At 39.2% G+C, this 21053-nt stretch overlaps 1 protein-coding gene across 8 annotated transcripts in view; it reads left to right on the forward strand.

The window, feature by feature from the left end:
- The window catches only part of ACSL4 (acyl-CoA synthetase long chain family member 4), a 75858-nt gene that overhangs the window by 23256 nt on the left and 31549 nt on the right, over window positions 1–21053 (forward strand). For 2 of the 8 annotated variants that reach the window (XM_022556759.3, XM_022556760.2), the window contains exons 2-7: window positions 4586–4638; window positions 15918–16024; window positions 17190–17720; window positions 17959–18136; window positions 18534–18643; window positions 18761–18899. In XM_022556759.3, the coding sequence (XP_022412467.1) occupies window positions 17370–17720; window positions 17959–18136; window positions 18534–18643; window positions 18761–18899 (778 nt within the window). In that variant the 5' untranslated portion in view covers window positions 4586–4638; window positions 15918–16024; window positions 17190–17369. The remainder of the gene's footprint in view (window positions 1–4585; window positions 4639–15917; window positions 16025–17189; window positions 17721–17958; window positions 18137–18533; window positions 18644–18760; window positions 18900–21053) is intronic. The other 6 variants (XM_022556762.3, XM_022556765.2, XM_022556763.3 and 3 more) reach the window with 5 other exon arrangements.

A 21053-nucleotide genomic window follows, 5' to 3' on the forward strand; every position in this document is an offset into this window, starting at 1 on the left:
GAGGCAAGGATATACAATGGAGAAAAGACAGTCTCTTCAATAAATGGTGCTGGGAAAACTGGACAGCTACATGTAAAGAATGAAATTAGAACACTCCCTAACACCATACACAAAAATAAACTCAAAATGGATTCAAGACCTAAATGTAAGACCGGATACTATAAAACTCTTAGAGGAAAACATAGGAAGAACAGTCTTTGACATAAATCACAGCAAGATCTTTTTTGATCCACCTCCTAGAGTAATGGTAATAAAAACAAAAATAAACAAATGGGACCCAGTCAAACTTAAAAGCTTTTGCACAGCAAAGGAAACCATAGACAAGATGAAAAGACAACCCTCAGAATGGGAGAAAATATTTGCAAATGAATCAACCGACAAAGGATTAATCTCCAAAATATATAAAGAGCTCATGCATCTCAATATTAAAGAAACAAACAACGCAATCCAAAAATGGGCAGAAGACCTAAATAGACATTTATCCAAAGAAGACATACAGATGGCCAAGAAGCACATGAAAAGCTGCTCAACATCACTAATTATTAGAGAAATGCAAATGAAAACTACAGTGAGGTATCACCTCACACCAGTTAGAATGGGCATCATCAGAAAATCTACAAACAGCAAATGCTGGAGAGGGTGTGGAGAAAAGGGAACCCTCTTGCACTGTTGGTGGGAATGTAAATTGATACAGCCACTGTGGAGAGCAGTATGGAGTTTGCTTCAAAAACTAAAAATAGAATTACCATATGATCCAGTAATTCCACTTCTGGGCATATACCCAGAGAAAACCATAATTCAAAAAGACACATGCACGCCAACGTTCATTGCAGTACTATTTACGATAGCCAGGTCATGGAAGCAACCTAAATGCCCATCAACAAATGAATGGATAAAGAAGATGTCATACATACATACAATGGAATATTACTAAGCCATAAAAAGGAATGAAACTGAGTCATTTGTTGAGACGTGGATGGATCTAAAGGCTGTCATACAGAGTGAAGTAAGTCAGAAAGAGAAAAACAAATATTGTATATTAGCGCATGTATGTGGAACCTAGAAAAATGGTAGAGATGAACTGGTTTGCAGGGCAGAAATTGAGACACAGATGTAGAGAACAAACATATGGACACCAAGGGGGGAAAGCCGCGGGGGGGTGTGGATGGTGGTGTGCTGAATTGGACGATTGGGATTGACATGCATACACTGATGTGTATAAAATTGATGACTAATAAGTACCTGCTGTATAAATAAATAAATAAGATAAAATTTAAAAATTGCGAAAAAAAAAAAGATTGCTGGTCCTGAGTCAAGAATTATCAATGTGACAGCAATTATCATCTGTTAAAACTTTTCTTTCCCAGTGGTGGTTTCCTAATAGTCAAGCTGTATCTTAGGTGGATCTTACAAGTAGATTTTTGATATTTGTTGCTTGAAAAAAATCTTATTTAAATGCAGTTGTTCTATTGAGAACTTATAAAAGAATGTGCCTTTCCCTCTTGATACTGTTGTTAGTTTCATCCAAGGTAATCAAAAGGATAGGGATAGTGCACCTTTTTTTGTTTTCTAATATCTCACATTCATCTTTTTTTTTTTTTTTTCAGTACGCGGGCCTCTCACTGTTTTGGCCTCTTCCGTTGCGGAGCACAGGCTCCGGACGCGCAGGCTCAGCGGCCATGGCTCACAGGCCCAGCCGCTCCGCGGCATGTGGGATCTTCCCGGACTGGGGCACGAACCCGTGTCCCCTGCATCGGCAGGTGGACTCTCCACCACTGCGCCACCAGGGAAGCCCCACATTCACCTTAAGAGTAAAACTAATCAATACTGATTAGAAAGAAATTCTTAATTTTGCTGTGTAGGGAAGCATATAAGATGCTTTCCTAATGTTCTAGAAAGTAGACCCTATTTTAGTCCATTTGGAGGGGAGAGGGAGGAGAGTTTGTTTTTAGAGACTAGTTCATTACTCTCATTTTAAAGCCTATTTCCATTCTGAAAGTGTGCAACTTTTGAAGTAAGGAGTGGAATTTCTATGCATGTAGTTTATCTTCCCGTCCCAGGTGAAGTCTGGTACTTATATTGTAGGTTAGGTACTTGTCATTTTTATACACACACAATTTACATACGTGTACTATGCAAATTGTGTGTATGTGTGTTATATATAAAACCATACTAATGATGAAACGATATGTGTGTGCGTATATATATAATTTATATACATAATTTATCATACTAATTATAAGGGGAGAAGTTAAGTAACAGAAAGAGTGATAATAGAATTCTTAGCTAGAGTTGAAGTATTTCTCTTCACATTCAAACTAGACTCTGTCTTTGAGCTAGGGTAAAGACAGTGGGTATAGTATAAATAAACATTGCTTCAAAACTTAGAAAGTGAAACAAAGAACTTACCCCTGAATACTGCAGATTTAACTACATAAAGAAATATTCATTGTTGTCATGGATATACAATTTATATGTTCTTCTAGCATTGAAAAGAATAATTTTTGACTTAGGAGTAAAATGAAAGATTTTCTGTTTGGCTAAAATTGATTATCATCATTCTAAAATATAATGGTACTTGTAGCTGTCCAGTTTTCCCAGTACCACTTATTGAAGAGGCTGTCTTTTCTCCATTGTATATTCTTGCTTCCTTTATCAAAAATAAGGTGAGCATACACGCGTGGGTTTATCTCTGGGCTTACTATCTGTTCCATTGATCTATATTTCTGTTTTTGTGCCAGTACCATACTGTCTTGATTACTGTAGGTTTGTAGTATAGTCTGAAATCTGGGAGCCTGATTCCTCCAGCTCCGTTTTTCTTTCTCAAGATTGCTTTTGCTCTTTGGGGTCTTTTGTTTTTCTATACAAATTGTGAAATTTTTTGTTCTACTTCTGTGAAAAATGCCATTGGTAGTTTGGTAGGGATTGCACTGAAAAGTAGATTGCTTTGGGTAATGTAGTCATTTTCACAATGTTGATTCTTCCAATCCAAGAACATGGTATATCTCTCCATCTGTTTGTATCATCTTTAATTTCTTTCATCAGTGTCTTATAGTTTTCCGCATACAGGTCTTTTGTCTCCTTAGGTAGGTTTATTCCTAGGTTTGTTTTTTTTAAACATCTTTATTGGAGTATAATTGCTTTACAATGGTGTGTTAGTTTCTGCTTTATAACAAAGTGAATCAGTTATTCATATGCATATGTTCCCATATCTCTTCCCTCTTGCGTCTCCCTCCCTCCCACCCTCCCTATCCCACCCCTCTAGGTGGTCACAAACCACCTAGATGATCTCCCTGTGCTGTGCGGCTGCTTCCCACTAGCTATCTATTTTACGTTTGGTAGTGTATATATGTCCATGCCACTGTCTCACTTTGGTATTTTATTCTTTTTGTTGCAGTGGTAAATGGGAGTGTTTCCTTAATTTTTCTTTTAGATTTTTCATTCTTCGTATATAGGAATGCAAGAGATTTCTGTGCATTAATTTTGTATCCTGCTACTTTACCAAATTCGTTGATTAGCTCTAGCAGTTTTCTGGTAGCATGTTTAGGATTCTCTATGTATAGTATCATGTCATCTGCAAACAGTGACAGCTTTACTTCTTCTTTTCCAATTTGGATTCCTTTTATTTCTTTTTCTTCTCTGATTGCTGTGGCTAAAACTTCCAGAACTATGTTGAATAACAGTGGTGAGAGTAGACAGCCTTGTCTTGTTCCTGATCTTAGAGGCCATGGTTTCAGTTTTTCACCATTGAGAACAATTTGGCTATGGGTTTGTGATATATGGCCTTTATTATGTTGAGATAGGTTCCCTCTATGCCCACTTTCTGGAGGGTTTTTATGATAAATCGGTGTTGAATTTTGTCAGAAGCTTTTTCTGCATCTATTGAGATGATCATATGGTTTTTCTCTTTCAGTTTGTTAATATGGTGTATCACACTGATTGATTTGCATATATTGAAGAATCCTTGCATTCCTGGGGTAAACCCCACTTGTAGAGTTTTGAATATTGTTTCTTTGAGCCAGGCTCAGTTACTTTTGTGAGATCCCAATAGCACGACTTTTAGTCATTTCTTGTTTTTCCTTTGGTACCTGGCTTATCATGAACTACCTGGCTTATCATGCACAGGTAATGTGAAACAGCATGTGAGGTTTCTTTTTATTTAGTTATTTATTTTTAAAAAATCATTTATTTTTATTTTTGGGTGCATTCGGTCTTCGTTGCTGTGTGCAGGCTTTGTCTAGTTGTGGCGAGCGGGGGCTGCTCTTTGTTGCGGTGCGTGGGCTTCTCATTGCGGTGGCTTTTCTTGCTGTGGAACACGGGCTCTGTGTGCATGGGCTACAGTAGTTGTGGCACGCGGGCTCAGTAGTTGTGGTTTGCGGGCTCTAGAGCGCAGGCTGAGTAGTTGTGGTGCACGGGCTTAGTTGCTCTGCAGCATGTGGGATCTTCCCGGACCAGGGCTTGAACCAGTGTCCCCTGCACTGGCAGGAAGATTCTTAACCACTGCGCCACCAGGGAAGTCCGAGGTTTCTTTTTAAAGGGGATCTTTTCTCATGTCACTATACATAAATGTTGTCTCTTATTGCAGATTGGAGTCACGAAAGATACACGGGTTCTTCTTAAGAGAAAAAGAGGAAATCTGTAAGTATTTGTCCTTTAAAAATTCTAAATTTGCCATCTTGTCAGCTTTTGGAGAAAACTAAGTGACCAAACTAACAGGCATTTTTCCTCTCTTTATATTAGAAAAGCCCTGCCAGTATTTATGTTTGTGTTAAAAAGGCAATATTTGGGAAAGTAAAATAGGAAAGCTTTTTACTCTGGGCAACTTCTAAAATTTAAACTGTCACTCACTTATGAAAGGGGAAGTGATGCTTAAAATCTAAATACAATCTTTTTCTTTTGAGTATTACCAAAAAATGGAGTCACAGATTGGAGTTCCAATTCTGGCTACTGAGGCGGTGTGTCTTTGACAAGCTGTTTAGCTTCCCTTTGCCTCAATTTCCTCATCTGTAAAATGAGCTTAATAAGTGTAAGTGTCCAGTGACGGGTTCATTAATATTGATGAAGTTGAATCTGTAGTAGTGTATATTTTCTCCAGTAAATTGAAGCTTATTCTAGTTACTGTTTCTCAAACTGTTTTACATATATTTCTGATCTTCAAAAATCTAAGCATCTCTAACTGTCCTTTACTGAGGCATCTACTCTAGACTATAATATAGAATGAAAGAAATACAACAGAGCACCTAAAGTTAGAATTTTAATGTTTGAGCCTTGGACCTTGAAAATTACCTAGTCCAGGGGTTCCCAAACATTGACCTATAGACTGTGCCCTCACCAGTGAAGAGTTTTTACTGGTCCATGGTGAAGTGAGGAAAATAAAGACAACAGGCCATGAGATTTTTAAAGCTAAACTTTTTCAATTTAAATGATTGCTTCTTATTATAAGATACACCCTCCTAATTTTGAGGAGTTAGACCCATTCTGTATTTTATGAAATGATAGTGATAGTAAATGATAGGTTTATGGTTTTTGTTTTTATGTCCATACCTGGCCAAAACAAAAATTGGCAGCTGTGTCATTGCTGCCTTCTTTGTTTTTAAAACTTGTATTGGTCCATGATATCTTAAAATCTGAATCCAACTTTCTCATTGTACAGATGAGGAAACAGACAGGAGGTTATTTAATTTGTTCCAGGTAGTGCAGCTCAGCAAGCTGCTGAGCTAGGACCAAAGCCCTGTATACAATGCTGCCTCTCTTGTGTTTCTGCTCTTCTGAGAATTGCTTTCATTATAATAGATTATGAAATTGAAACAGAAGATCTAGTAGTTCTTATGTGCTAATTCAAAACACTCAGTGTTCTTGTAAAGCTAAGGCTTAAAGTCTACTGGTCAGCCTGCATTAGAAAAATCTTGAACATGACCAAAGATTTTCATCAACAGGCCAGAATTAGTTGTCCCTGAATTCAGCTACATAGGCAGCATGCTATTTCCATGATTGACAAAGAAGATACCAATAAGTTTAGTGTTTCCTTTGGGAAATAGACCACAGTGCAATTGTGAGGGCTGTAGTATTCAGGCTTCTATAGTTATTTATCCAGAGAGTCTGTTTTCTCTCTCTCTCTCTCTCTCTCTCTCTCTCTCTCTCTCTCTCTCTCTCTCTCTCTCTCTTTCCCTCTCTCCCCCCCCACCACACACATCTACACACATAGATAAATACTTAACAGTAGTTGGCCTGCAGCCCATCTAGATGTGTAACAGAAAAAACTACCAAGGTGAAGAGCTGGAGTTGCCAGGAGCCTTAGCGAGAGGCCAGTTGTGGCCAGTTGTGTTCAGGTGTCAACAGACACCTTGGAGACTCCTCTTCAGTTGGCATAGCTCTGCCTTGGCTATCCCCAAACACACTTCAAAACAGAAATACCTAATTCCCTCATCTCCCTTGCCTCACTCACGTTTGTGAAGCTCGCATGGGCCAGGTAAACAAATGAACGTGAAGAGAGAACAGAACGGAAAGTATTACCCATCCCTAACGTGGAGACATTATCTCTAGGAGTACTTTTCCATGGCTTCTTGTATTTGACTTCATGTGGCTTCCTTCTTTAGTTAAGAATTCTTTAATTTCTCAAATGTCAGGCACACACTAATGCAATGTCAATAATTTAAATACATATTGAATTAATAATAATGTCAACAATTTAAATACATATTGAATTAATAATAATGTTAATAAAAAATACGTATTGAATTTTTCGTTGTCTGGAATACCTGTGCCCTTTTCTTACCAACACTAATATTTAAGAGTTGACTGAATGGCTATAAGATTTCAGTCTTCAACAGATTTATCACTCTTTGAGTTCTTTTATTAACCTCAATTTATAATGAATATTTACTACTGAAGAGCAGAGTGAAGCTTTTTTGTTTTGTTTTGTTTTCTACCATGATACAGTTTCACATCATGGTGGCCAGGTAGCTGAGTTGTAGTGACTTAATTAGCCATTTTGTAAGAAATGGTTTAAGACTACATTGCTGCATAACTTTTAACAGTGTGAAGTACTGGGAAACAACATTAGCAGAGAACCAACCTATTAAACTGGTCCCTCTTCTAGCAAAGGTGGAAGATAGGGCATGTGGCCAAAAAAGATATAAGTTGCAAAATTCTCCCTATAACACAAAGGTACTCCTGTGGGAAGTATCACTGCTGGTTACAGATTTTTATTTGAACCTGAGTTCATGTTTGGCAGCCCACAGTTGTATTACTTTATTATAATTAGTAGATAAGATGATAGAAGACAGATGAGTAACAAATAGGTAAGATGACAGAGTCTGCATATTTCTCACTCAGATGAAACACATGTGTAACTGTGAGCTAATTTGAAAGATCAGATCTGTAGCCCAGTTGTTTTTGATTAACTAATGTTACGATCATAAAGAAAAAATATCCAGTAAATGGAAGACTCTACAGACAAAATTAAAGTCTACACCATGCGTGATGGGCCATCTAATGTAGCCGCAGGGTTTTGTCTACAGGGACCTGTAGCAGATCCTCTTTAGCAGCAGCTGTAGAACACTGGAATTGTCATTGTGCTGGCTGCTTCCCTTCTACAGCACTGAACACATAACTCCTAAAACTTAGTTTGTCTCCCCTTTTTCATGATGTCTGATAAAGTTGGATTGTAACATCATGCTTTGTCAGTAGGTGCCACTTCTAGCATGATATATCCTCAAAATTCCTTACATGTAAGCTTTGGATTAAATTATATCCAGCCCACTCTCAACTTTGGAAAGCTAGCTGGGACGAAGTGAGAGAGTAGCATTGACATATATACAGTACCAAATGTAAAATAGATAGCTAGTGGGAAGCAGCTGCATCACACAGGGAGATTAGCTCCGTGCTGTGTGACCACCTAGAGGGGTGGGATAGGGAGGGTGGGAGGGAGATGCAAGACGGAGGGGATATGGGGATATATGTATACATATAGCTGATTCACTTTGTTATACAGCAGAAACTAACAAAACATTGTAAAGCAATTATACTCCAATAAAGATGTTAAAAAAATCGTGTGTTGCGATCACTTAAAATGAGGAAGAGATATGTAACACAGTGTTACATACACAGTGTGTGTATACATACACAGTGTGTGTATACATACACAGTGTGTGTGAAGTGCAGAAGCACAACATGGGCTCCTAGATCTCATTTCAACATACTAGATCTCTTTAACACATGTGAGTAGGGTCCCAATTATATACTATCCGATGACCTAGAAAAAACATTATCTGATGAATGAATGCTGAGGATGTTCTTAAGGTGTTATGGGAGGGAACACGTGCTAGAACAAGAAAGAGCATTTTCAACATGGCAGCTGAGGTGCTTTCTTTTCTGGGGAAAGCTGGGAAGAGACTAGCAGGATGGCGACTTCAGGAGTTAATACCTGTCCAGGTGATGAAGTAAACAGGTTTGGTTAATCTTGTTAGAGACAAACCCAAAGATCAGTCATAGTTGTGAGATACTCCTAGTCAAGGTAGCTAGGCACAGGTGCAATGTGGTGTTAGAGAGCATCTATATATTCACCCTAGGTGTTTTTATTTTGCTTTTTTCAGTTTTCAGATGTATTTATTATAATTACTGTATACCAGGTTAAAAGTTTGCTTGTATTAGCTATTTCATATTTATTATATTGGCTTACTAACTTTGAGTCAGATGAGACTTACAAGGGGCAGACGGATGTATATTTCACATGATTATTCAGTCTTGTAGACTGCCTGATAGCAAAAGATCCTGCTAGCTACTCTTAATGACTTTTATTTTCTTAAAATATTAACATTTAAAAAGTTTTAATGTTAAAATGTTAATTTTAATGTTTTAGTTTTAGTGTTAAGGGTTGACTGAATGGCTGTAAGATTTCAGTCTTCAACAGATTCATCAGTCTTGGAATTCTTTTATTAATCTCACTTATAAGGTATATTTACTGCTGAAGAGCAGAGTGAAGTTTTTTTGTTTGTTCTCTACCATGATACAGTTTCACATCATGGTGGCCAGGTAGCTGAGTTGTAGTGACTTACTTAGCCATTTTGTAAGAAAATGGCTAAATAAGTCATTTGTCTACAAATGTTTTAATGTTAAAAGTTTTAATATTAAAATATAAAGTTAATTATATTGTAATGTAGCTCCTGTAAAGTTTCATTTCATGAACCAAAGGCAACCAATTTCTTTAACATGTATATGAGCTTTCTCCTATATGTTTTAAAATCATTTGGAGCTTTTTAATAGTGTGTGAAAGAAAATAGGATTTTTTTAAAAAGCACCCCAGCCCTTTACAGAAGTCTTAGTGATGTAATATCTATGTAGAAGTATGATCTTCTAAAGTGCAACCGGTATGCTTACCTGTTTAATCTCTTGTATTTTTTTTATAATTTTCTGATTTACAGTTTAGTGAATACAGCTTATCCTTTTCAGAAGGCAAATTATCTCTTTATTTGGTGTTTAAATTACCCTTAAGTGAGGTATGATTTGAAAATGTGATTTCTTAAAGTAGCACTGACATAGTTAATCATTGATTATCAAGTTTATATTTTGTATGTTTTCATAAGGTATTATTATATCAAGGACAGATGAAGTTAATTTGCCCTACCACGTGTTTCAGCTTGGTAGATGTGTGCATCCTTCCTTGGTTTAGTCTATTTTATAAAACTTTTGGAAAAAAGTGTCTTGGCACTGACTTCAGTTTATTAGTTTTTCTCTGTGCTGCTGGGAGAGATGAGATCTTTTAAATTCAGACTTTAATCAGTATGTAGTGTTTGTTTACTTTGTGTACTGGAGCTTAATGTATTACTAATGCTTTTTGTGTTTAACCTAACTATCTCAGAGCGTTTGAAGTAACTGGAATGAAATACTTAACATTAAACTTGACCTCAAAATTTAAAAAAAATTGCACCTGATTTTCACTTACACTTCTAGGACTTACTAGACACCTAAAGGGCTTTTTTTCCCCTATAAAAATACCTTAGGCTGTAGGACAGATCAGGGCTCAAAGTTGTCCTCAGGATTTTTTTCATATACAAAGTTTGTCACTCTCACCCATTTAGATTATACCAGTATGACCAAGGTCACAGACAGTACAGCTGAAAGTATGGACTTTAAAATCAGATAGACCTGGGTCCAAATCCCTACTTAGCTGTGTTAACTTGGGCAAATGATCTGTCTGAGACTGTTATATCATCAGCTATGTCATCAGGGTATTACTTCAAAAGGGTTTTCTGATGGACTAAATGAAATAATGTATCTAAAGGACTGAGCACAGTGCCTAGCTCCTAGTACAGGCTCAATAAGTGGTTATTAATCTGATTCTCATATAGAATGCCGAACATCAACAGGAATGATTAGCTATCCCCTGACTGAAGCTGATGCCCTGCCCTTTTACAGCTGAAATACAAATGCATCACTTGATTTCAAGGAAGCGCAACTCAGAGTTTATGTCCTCCTGGTGGGACAGCGGTATTTCTCTTCATACATGGCAGGACAGCATTCCTCTCTGAAAGGCATCCTTGAAAAAGCACATAGTAAAAATTCTGTAACCCTCTTGCTTTTATAACAACTGTCCTTTCCCTCCATGTAACAGGCAGTTTTTCCAGTTTCATATTTTCTCTCAAGCAACTAAATACGTGTTCAAATTAATTACCAGGGACTTTTAAGAGTATACCATTTCCTAGAGTGTTGGCATGGACAAGTGATTTTTTAAGAAGATGACTAAGGTTGGTTGTCTTCCGGCTATTGCACTCACGTCCATTTTTACTTTATAGTTTCAGAGCAATCCTTGTCCATTCCTTTTTTTTTTTTTTTTTTTTTTTGGCTGCGCTGGGTCTTCATTGCTGCGCACAGGCTTTCTCTAGTTGCAGCGAGCGGGGGCTACTCTTCATTGCAGTGTGCACGCTTCTCATTGCGGTGGCTTCTCGTTGCGGAGCACGGGCTCTAGGCGCTCGGGCTTCAGTAGTTGTGGCACATGGGCTCAGTAGTTGTGGCTCATGGGCTCTAGAGCGCAGGCTCAGTAGTTGTGGCGCACAGGCTTAGTTGCCCTGCGGCATATGGGATCTTCCCGGACCAGGGATCTAACCCATGTCCCCTGCCTTGGCAGGCGGATTCTTAACCTCTGGACCACCAGGGAAGTCCCTCCATGTCCATTCTTATTTCAGTCAACAAGTTTATTGAACAGTTAACACACAGAGGTACTGTTGTAGGAGGATTCAGCAGCAAACAATAAACTCTCTGCCTCATGGAGCTTTTATGTTCTAATGGGGGCATTCATAATAAACATGAAAAATAAAGCATATGACATAGTAGTTACAAGTACTAAGGAGAATAATAAAGCAAGAAAGGGATAGGAGGTCTTGGGGTTCGATTTTGGAGTGGCTAGAGAAGGCCTCACTGAGAAGGTGATATTTGAGTAAAGACAAAAAGAAGGTGAGAGAATAAGCTGTGCAGGTATCTTAGAAGAACATTCCAGGCAAAGAGAATAGCATGTACAAGGACCCTGAGGCAGGGTCATGCTTGGTGTGTCCCAGAAACAGCAAGGAACAAGTGGGACGGTAGCAGACTGAGGCAGGGAAAAATGTCGGAGATGAAGATGGAAACTTGAGGTGGAGGACAGATCACGTCTCCTGGGTCTGAGTAAGGACTGTATTTCTGAATGAGTCATATGGGGATTCTTTGAAAGGTTTTGAGCAGAGGAATGGTATGGTCTAACTTGAACTAGAGCACTCTGGCTGCTGAGTTTAGAATTTATTATAAAGGTGGAAGCAGGGAGATCAGATTGGCTATTGCATTTATCCAGGTGAGAGAGGATAGTGGCTTGAGCCAGGATGGTAGCAGTAGAGGTGGTGAGAAGTAGTTGAGTTTGATATCTGTTTTGTAAGTAGAGCTGGTAGGATTTGCTGTTGAATTGGGTGTGGAATGTGTGAGAAAGAGAGGGGAGTGAAAGTGAACCTGGTCATCGAAGGCTTTTGGTCGAAGCAACTGGGGAACTACAGAAATGGGCAAGACTGGGTGTGCTAGGTTTGTGGGAGGACGATCAGTGGCTCAATTTTCAACATATGTATTAAATTTGAATATGTAACTGATATCTAAATGGATCTGTTGAGGAAACAGTTGGATATACAAACCTAGGTGCCTAAGGGAGACCTCCAGGCTAAGGGGGGACATTTTGAGAGTCATCACCATATATATGCTAATTAAAGCTGTGAGACTAAATGAGATCACCATGGGAGTGAGCACAGATAAAGAAAAGGTTCAAGGACTGAGCATTATAGCGTTTAGAGGTCAGGGAGATGAGAAAGAAGCAGCAAAGAAGATGGAGAAGGAATGGCCAGGGAAGTCGGAAGAAAACCTGAAGAATGGGGTCTACTGGAAGCCAAGTGAAGAAGTTTCCAGCAGGAAAAGAGGGGTCAACGGGGCTAAAGGCTGGTAGTGGGTCAAAGGGGATGAGGACTGAGCTCTAATTGACCTTGGGATCTGACAACATGGAAGTCATCAGTGAACTTGATCAGAGCAATTTTGTGGAATGGTAGAGGGGAAAGCCTGAGCGTAGTGGGTTCAAGAGAAAATAGGAGGAGGGAGCTGGGTGAGCGAGCACAGAGACAACTCTTCTCCTTCTCCTACAGAGAGGGAGTGGTTTTTAAGATGAAAGAAATAAAAGCCTGTTAGGATGCTGATGGAACCGATTCGAGCCGGAAAAATTAATGAGGCTGGAGAGAGAGGGAAGAATCGGTAGAGTGGCACCGCCGGGTCTTTCTGGTCTAGACAGGGGTGTCACACACAAGTGAAGGGGTCGGCCTTAGCTAGGAGCATCACTAGTCCATCTCTAGTCATGGGAGAGAAGAGAGCACATGGCCACAGATCCGAGTAGATGGGGAGACACACTGGTGGGAGTCTGTGGAAATTCTCTTCGGACGGTTTTAGTTTTCTCAGCCAAATGGTAAAAGCCAGGTCAGCAGCTGAGGGTGAGGATAGCAGAGGAGCCTCGGTGGTCTCAAGAGAGAGAACAAAGTGTAACCCCAGGAGAGCAAGCCCCAGGAGAGCAAGCCTCTGGATGGCCTAGTGGATGCTAGGGCAGCATGGTTTCTGTGCAGCTGCAAGGGTCCCTTTGAGGGGGCAATCACGGATCTGAAGGGGGACGTTCAGCACAGCTGGGTTTTTCTCCAGCCAAATTCAGCTGCATGGGGACGGGTGCAGATTAGGTGGCGGACAGGATTTAACCAGGTTGTGGTTTAGCTGAGTGAGTACAATGAAGAGGGAGAGATGCAAGCAGGTCGAAAGTGTATTCCAGGAAGTGATTATTAATGCTCATGAAATCGAAGCTGGATCAGACGAAGGATTCTCCCAACAGTGGCACGAAGTAGATAACACAAGCGGTATTCCTGTTTTACCCGCAATGCCACTGGTACAGAGCTTTTAGGTGAGAGGTCACATATCTCATCCGAAGTCACACATAAGAGCAGACGCTGAGGTTAGAAGCCGGACCTCCTAACTTTGTTTAGTCCATTTACCACCCAGGATATCAGACTTTCTCTTCTTTAGAGAACAATTCATCTTCCCCTAACATAATAGTGGGGTGCATAGTCTTGAGTTGCCAAATCATCATACACGTGTCTCTTATAGTATAGTGGCGTTCTAGTAACGTTGACTCTGAAATAATTCAACTTTCCCATTGACTTAGATCATAAAAGGGGAACAGCACTTTCCACAGAAAGCTCGAACGCATCTGCTACTCTACTTGCTGTTTTCTGATGCATCCTGCAGTTCTGCCCCCATCCATTCCCCAGTCCATGAGGACTGTCCTCATTTCCCAATCTTTGTCCTCTCCTTTTGAAAACATATCCATCCTTCATACCGACTCCAAATACTGTGCTATTTTGTGAAACCTTTCTGGATGGTTCTCCTTCCTCCCTCTTTTTGTCCCCCCAAAACTGGATGTAATCTCATCCCTCTTTTGAATACCTTTAGCGTTTCATTCTTGTTTCTCTGATGGGATCTATCACATTCTACTGTATATATTTGTGAACTCATCTCCCTGCACCCTACCATACATATGGACACATATGTACATGCACACGTGCATGTAAAGGATTGAGAACATGTTTTACTCATCTTTGTGTTAAGTGTTCAAAACGTACACATAGTAGGTGTTCAGATCTTTTTTTTTTTTTTTAACGAATGTATCAATAGGCTGGATGTAACACTGGGGACAGGCCTTGGTTACAGTTTGTACTGTCACAACATTTGCTTCTCTTTGAGATGAAAGATCAGACAATATCAGTGGCTCAAATATTCAGCTGAAATGGAGGTTCCAGTGTGCCCCCACCAAAGCAACTCTGCCTTTTGCTTTTATCTGTACTTGTGTTTTCACGTCCACATAAGATTTTATTCAAATGAATGAGCCATGCCTCGCCCCCTGCCCCCAATACCACCAGAAAGAATTAGAAAACTTCTGGACTAAATGACCTCTCTGATCTCTCTTTACCTGAATGTTCTTTGAGCCTTGTGTACTGTGTGTGTGTGTGTGTTTATGTGTATGTGTCTCTGTACTACGAGGATTAAGTAGATGTTTCCCTACCTCCAAGACTTAAGGCAAATCTGTTTAAAAAATTAAGTGTATGTAACAACATGAATGACTGAACACATACAATACAGTTTAAATCTAGCTAGATTGTAAGCTCTTCAAAAGCTGTCTTCTACTTCTTCAGCCCCAAGGGTGAGCCTGAGGCGGTACTTCTGGTATTGTCCCTGATAATTTACATATTGAAATAAGTATTTATTTTGAATTGATTTTCTTTCAGTACTTCTTTATATTTACCAGTAAAGAATTATTTTAAAAAATTGTGTGTGTGGGTAGACTGTCATCTGTGACTGTCCTTTAAGGTTTATAAAGGAGTATTATGAAGTATTTGTTATAACAAAGAGGTGTTGGGTTTGATAGGGTTGAGAACTCCTGGTCTGTGCCCTGTACTTAAGTGCTTAGATGTTTAAAAATGATGGTATAATCAAGGATCAGAATGAGTGGTAGACATTTCAAGTGATGTGGGAAATTAGAAAAAGGAAAGATTATCAAGGATTTGGGTAGTCATGGAATGTCTGATGGAGGAGAGGATTGTTAGAGGGAATCTTGCATATTGAGGATCAGGCACTATGATAGACACTTGATGTACCTTGTCTTGAAAAAATGAATGACCAGACTTGTCAAAGAGACTGAGAAAGCAATTTCTAGGTACAGTAAATCATAAAATTAAAGTTGGAAGGGCCCCAGGAAATCATCTAGGCCAGAAATTTTTAGTGTAAGGGTGGTGTCACCCTTTGGTGTTCATGGATGGATTCCAGGGAACTCAGGAATCCCCTGAAATTTGTGTATACCATTTTGCATATCTTTCTGAGGGGAACTGGGTTCATAGTTCTCATTGGATGCTGAAAGGGGCCCATCACCTCTAGGAAGTTAAGGGCTACTGATCTAGTCAGATCCTAAGCTCAGACAGATTGCTTTGCCCAAGGTTATGCAGCCGCCAGTCAGTGACAGAGATGGGGTCTGAAACCCAGGTCTTTTCACCTGTAGTTTCTTGCTCATTTCACCACACTCAGTTGAAGGACATGAACAAAAGCAGAGGCAGGATTAAGGATTAAGCTAACCATTTTATAGTAGTTGGTGTAAAAACGCACAACTCTCTTGGGGTCAGTAGTCCATTTCCACAAGAGTTGCAGAAGGATGCACTTCAATTTGTCTCCTCAAAGTGAACTAATATTTTAATTTTTGTAGTTGAAATATACTGCCACTCTCCAAAATAGCTTTCTCAGCTGAAGGCAAGTTCCTGGAGAGACATTATTCTCCCTGAGGCTGTTTCTGCAGTTCCTTTCCATTTGGCACTGTTTTTTCTGACCTGCAGTGGCCTCCAGTTTCCTGTCAAATCAAATCAAAACTACTTTGCCTGATTTGTCAGACCCTGTACTACTGTGGCCTGTTTAGCCAGCGAGTACTCTGTGCCCCACTCAGGTGAGTGTCCTTTTTTTTTGGCAGTCTCTCCTCTCCCGAAGTCCTTTCATTTCTACCTCTTTATCTTTTATCATGTGGTTCCCCAGCCCAGAATGACCTCCATTCTTTCTCCTTTGTTTCCAGATCCCTGACATAAGGTCCAGCTTAAGTCTAATCTCCACAAAGCCTCCCCTAGTAACTGTGGACCATTTTGCACTTGCTCTGAACTGCTATCGCATTTATTGCTTGCAGTGCACACCATAGCACTTAGGTATTTCCACAGGCTTTTCATCGGAAAGGGTCCAGTGGTCACTTTGGGAGTGGGATTCCAGGAAGTCCAGGGTGGGACTCTGGGCACCCCCAATCCCTGCTTCAGCCAGAGCAGTTCCACTTTAGTGTCTATATATGGGAAGTCTGCATGAGTGTTTATTTGAAGAAATGGTTTTGCTGCCACCTTCTCCTGCAAACAAAGTTTGAAAACACTGGATCTATCTTGTGTGCTGATGGCCTCACAAGTGTTAACTCGTAATGAGCAAGGGCCAGGACTTACACTACTTTGGACTTAATACTACCACTCCCAGGCAACTAGTGCAATTTTGAGCACAAAAGTGGACAAGTAGGAAATGATTTTATGATTGTATTGCTCCAGCTTGGGGGATAGGAGGTAGTGAATAGCATTACCAAGAAATTATTTTAAAGAAGAGCTCAGAATAATACTTCTGGTTTGATCTGTGAGAAATAAACCAAAATTGGTAGAATTTTTCTCTCTTTTGGAAACAAAACCAAATCCTATTTAAAGCTGTCCAGTTTACATATACATATTTAAGAGAAACCTCAATATTGGCATTCACTACTCTCCCGAAGTTTAGCCAAACTTAAATGCCACATGCCTGCACTCATATAGGCACTATAAGTGTTACACGACTGACTTACAGAGTGATGTGTAGTATACCTAAAAACCTATAGAAGTTAAATTTAAAATTTATGGCCAGAATGATTAAAACTGGAAAGTGCCAGTCTTTCAGACCAGTTATTTCCGCTTTCTTGTATCAAATCAATTATAGAAACTAATAAAGACCTGAGTATTTAAATCAATGGTCTATCAACTTGCTAATACTCTTTTGTTTTGTTTTTGTTTTGTTTTGTTTTCCCTGCTCTCTGCCTGCTTCGTTGTCTTCACCTACAGGTGTACTTTATTGTCGGCTTCCAAAGATTACTAACTCTTATCTGTATCATTAACATTGAACTGCCTTGACTCTTCTGCCACTCTCACTACTGCTTCCATTATTGCCTTCTTCAGCAAAATCAGGCTTTCTGAAGCCAAAGAATAACAAGAAATAAACACCATTTTAGAAGCCTTGCCACTATGAAACTTAAGCAAAATGTGCTCACCATTATTTTGCTGCCTATCCACTTGTTAATAACAATATACAGTGCCCTTGTATTTATTCCGTGGTATTTTCTTACCAATGCCAAGAAGAAAAACGCTATGGCAAAGAGAATAAAAGCTAAGCCCACCTCAGACAAACCTGGAAGTCCGTATCGGTCTGTCACGCACTTCGACTCACTAGCTGTCATAGACATCCCTGGAGCAGACACCCTGGATAAATTATTCGATCATGCCGTATCCAAGTTTGGGAAGAAGGACAGCCTGGGGACCAGGGAAATCCTAAGTGAAGAAAATGAAATGCAGCCAAATGGAAAGGTTTTTAAGAAGGTAAAGCATTTTTGCGCTTCCTATTGTTTTTAAAGGGGAAGGTGCGCTTTATTATAAATCAAGCGCATTTAAAACATGCTGGCATTCCATTATAGTGCCCGTAACTAATTCTCAGAAGGTGCTCACAGCATCTGTGTAATTCACTTAAGGGTACTTTTCGAGTTCTACACTTTGAATAGTATGTTAATTGCTTGTTTGAGTACATATGCTAATATTACAGAACGTCTCACTTTAACAGTTAATTCTTGGGAATTATAAATGGATGAACTATCTCGAAGTGAACCACAGAGTGAATAACTTTGGTAGTGGACTCGCTGCATTGGGACTGAAACCAAAGAGCACTGTTGCCATTTTCTGTGAGACCAGGGCTGAATGGATGATTGCAGCACAGACCTGCTTTAAGTACAACTTTCCTCGTAAGTGCCTGGTGTTTTTGGAGGGGGAGAGAGTGGGCTTGGCTTACATGTGAAATTGTCCTGAGATCCTCTTGTTTTCCAAGCAAGTGTTCAGCCAGAACCTATTGGCCTTGAGAAACTGAATTGACTGATGATTTTTGCCCAGTTTGTGGCACTTCCAGTATTTCTGGGTTTCTTTAGGTTTAAAAAGTTAGAATCCCGAAAATTTGTAAGAAAGATTTGTGACTACCAGGAAGCTTGAGGCAAGGTTGGAGGGTAATAGCAGAGACTATGAAATCAAATGAGATTATAAAATGTCTTTGCATCTGTGAGTATATCTGTCATTAAAAGTTGACTTAAATAATATATCTAAGAAATGTTTATCATTTAACTTTTGTGTTCATTTTTTATTATGTAGTTGTGACTTTATATGCCACACTTGGCAAAGAAGCTGTAGTTCACGGGTTAAATGAATCTGAGGCTACCTATCTGATTACTAGTGTTGAACTTCTGGAGAGTAAACTTAAGGTAAGTATGAAATTTTCTTTTAATTCATGGCAGTGTTTGACAGCATAGGAGAATATTCAAGAATTGAGTTTATTGCATACCCATATTTAAGAACTGGATTTTCTTTCTGCTCAACAGACTGCATTGTTAGATATTAACTGTGTTAAACGTATCATTTATGTGGATAATAAGACGATCAATAAGGCAGAATACCCTGAAGGATTTGAGATTCACAGCATGCAATCAGTAGAAGAGTTGGGATCCAAGCCAGAAAACTGTAAGTAAAGCAGTTAAAACAAATGTATTAATCTCTTCAAGGCTTGTTATTCCAGTAGGTTAGGAAAAGCAGTAATGCAAGTGAAAGCTGTAAAGTTCTCTGATTTAAAACAAGTGTTGTATAACTCAATAAGAAAACTTTGAAAGTGTTTAAAAACTCTCAAGACCATATACGATTAAGATTTTTCTCTCCCTTTCTCCTCCAAAAGGTAACCACTATTTGAAATGTTACTAAATGGCTGAGGCCTATGGCAGTTGCTGCCAAACTTTTCTTTTTTCAAAGAAACCCACTGTAACCTTCCAAACTGGACTCACGTAAGGCAAAGATCTCAGGCCTTCCATTCAGTAAACTTTTTTTTTTTTTAATGCTTAATGCTGCTGATTTTCATCACGTCTCAGAGGTTGCAGAGCTGTTTGCCAAAACCATACTTGGCTTATTCTACCACTGATACGGTAGTTGGTATTTCGTTTGAAACAAGTTAAGTGTGTCTTATATCAAAATGGCAGTTGGTCGTCAGGACAGAGGGTTGAGCAAATGAAGTACTCCATTGAAATATTTTTCTTTCTCATGTTTAATGAGAAGATCACAATACTCTACTAGATGAGTAGAATCCGAGTCTTTTATCATAGGCATAAGTATGCCTGCCCTTTGCTCCGGGGAAAGATATTATCTTTATTGTACTGGACAGTGAACATGCCTGCTCTTTGCTCTGGAGGGAGACACTTTCTCTGTCTTCCAAGGCTGTTCACTGTGCAGTCATCCTTGCAAAGACAGCCTGGAACAGTCAGTGCCTCTGCTCGCAAGATGTACAGAAACTCAAGAGACCCGTGGAGAATTATCTCTCAACACCAGGTTGACCCTGCAAGATCGCGGTAAACTTGGCTGGGAAGTCCTGATTGGTAGGGATTTGTTGGCACAAAACTGTGGGGGCTGTTGGTCCTCATAATTTTGTGTGAGCCAGAACATGATAGACCACAGGTCCCAGCTAGTCCACTCATCTCTACAGTTAATAAGACACATATGTTTGGGGTGATACTTTACCTGAGTAGACAGTTGTTATGATGATGACAAGAAGTGAAGTGTCACATTGTGTGCTTAGCCTGAGAAGACCTTAACATATCTGCTGCTGCCGCTTCCATCAGTCATCAGAAGAAGGATGCAGTCCCTATTTGCTTGATTTATAAACTATGACAGTAGATACCTTTAAGGAGCACTAACATTACCCCATTTAAGTATAGCTTTATCTTTGGTTATCTCAGTACTAAATCATACTGTTTAAAATGGTTATTTTAACTTGTATATATAAGTGTGATTCATTTTATAAACTGATTTGTAAAAAAGTTTATTTTGTAGAGCAGTTTTACGTTCACAGCAAAACTGAGGGGAAGGTACACACGTGCACAGCGTCCCCCATTATCAGCATCCCAGAGTGGTATGTTTGTTACAATTGATGACCTTACATTGACATCATTATCACCCCAAATCCGTAGTTCACATTAGGGATCCCTCTGGGTGTTACACATCCTACGGGTTTGGACAAATGTATACTGACATGTATTATCATTATAGTATCATACAGAGCATAAACTCATTTTTTAGCATCCAACAACCTTATTAAACTTTTATTTATTTAATTGCGATCATATACCTGGGGATTCTTCGTTATTTTGGTGTATTCTAGAAAGGAAAGGAGATTACTAGGTTGGCACAATACACTGTCTTGAAAGTGGAAGCCCCAGTGTGCTGTTTAAAACTTAGCATGTTAGAATCTTAGAGTTGATGTCGCCTTAAAGATCAAATCAAAACAACAGCAACAACAAAGGAACACAAGGAATCTTAGGGAAGGGATGGACACGCCTGTTGCCCTGATTGTGGTGATTGTATCACAGATGTTTCTATATGGTCAGTCATCAAATTGTACACATTAATATATTCAGTTCTTTATATTATCAATTATACCTCAATAAAGCTATTAAAAAACTATATGAACAGTTTAGATATACGTTATCTCTTGTGAGCAGCACTGTTGTCCATCCAACCTAGGTTAGATAGATTAAGAGCTGGAAGCAAATTCATGTCACGTTAAAATTTAAAATATTGACACACACACACACACACACACACACACATATATATATATATATATATATATAT

This window comes from Delphinapterus leucas, chromosome X (assembly GCF_059928025.1).
Source record: "Delphinapterus leucas isolate spDelLeu-1000000601 "Yukka" chromosome X, BTC_Dleu_Yukka2, whole genome shotgun sequence".
NCBI lineage: Eukaryota > Metazoa > Chordata > Mammalia > Artiodactyla > Monodontidae > Delphinapterus > Delphinapterus leucas.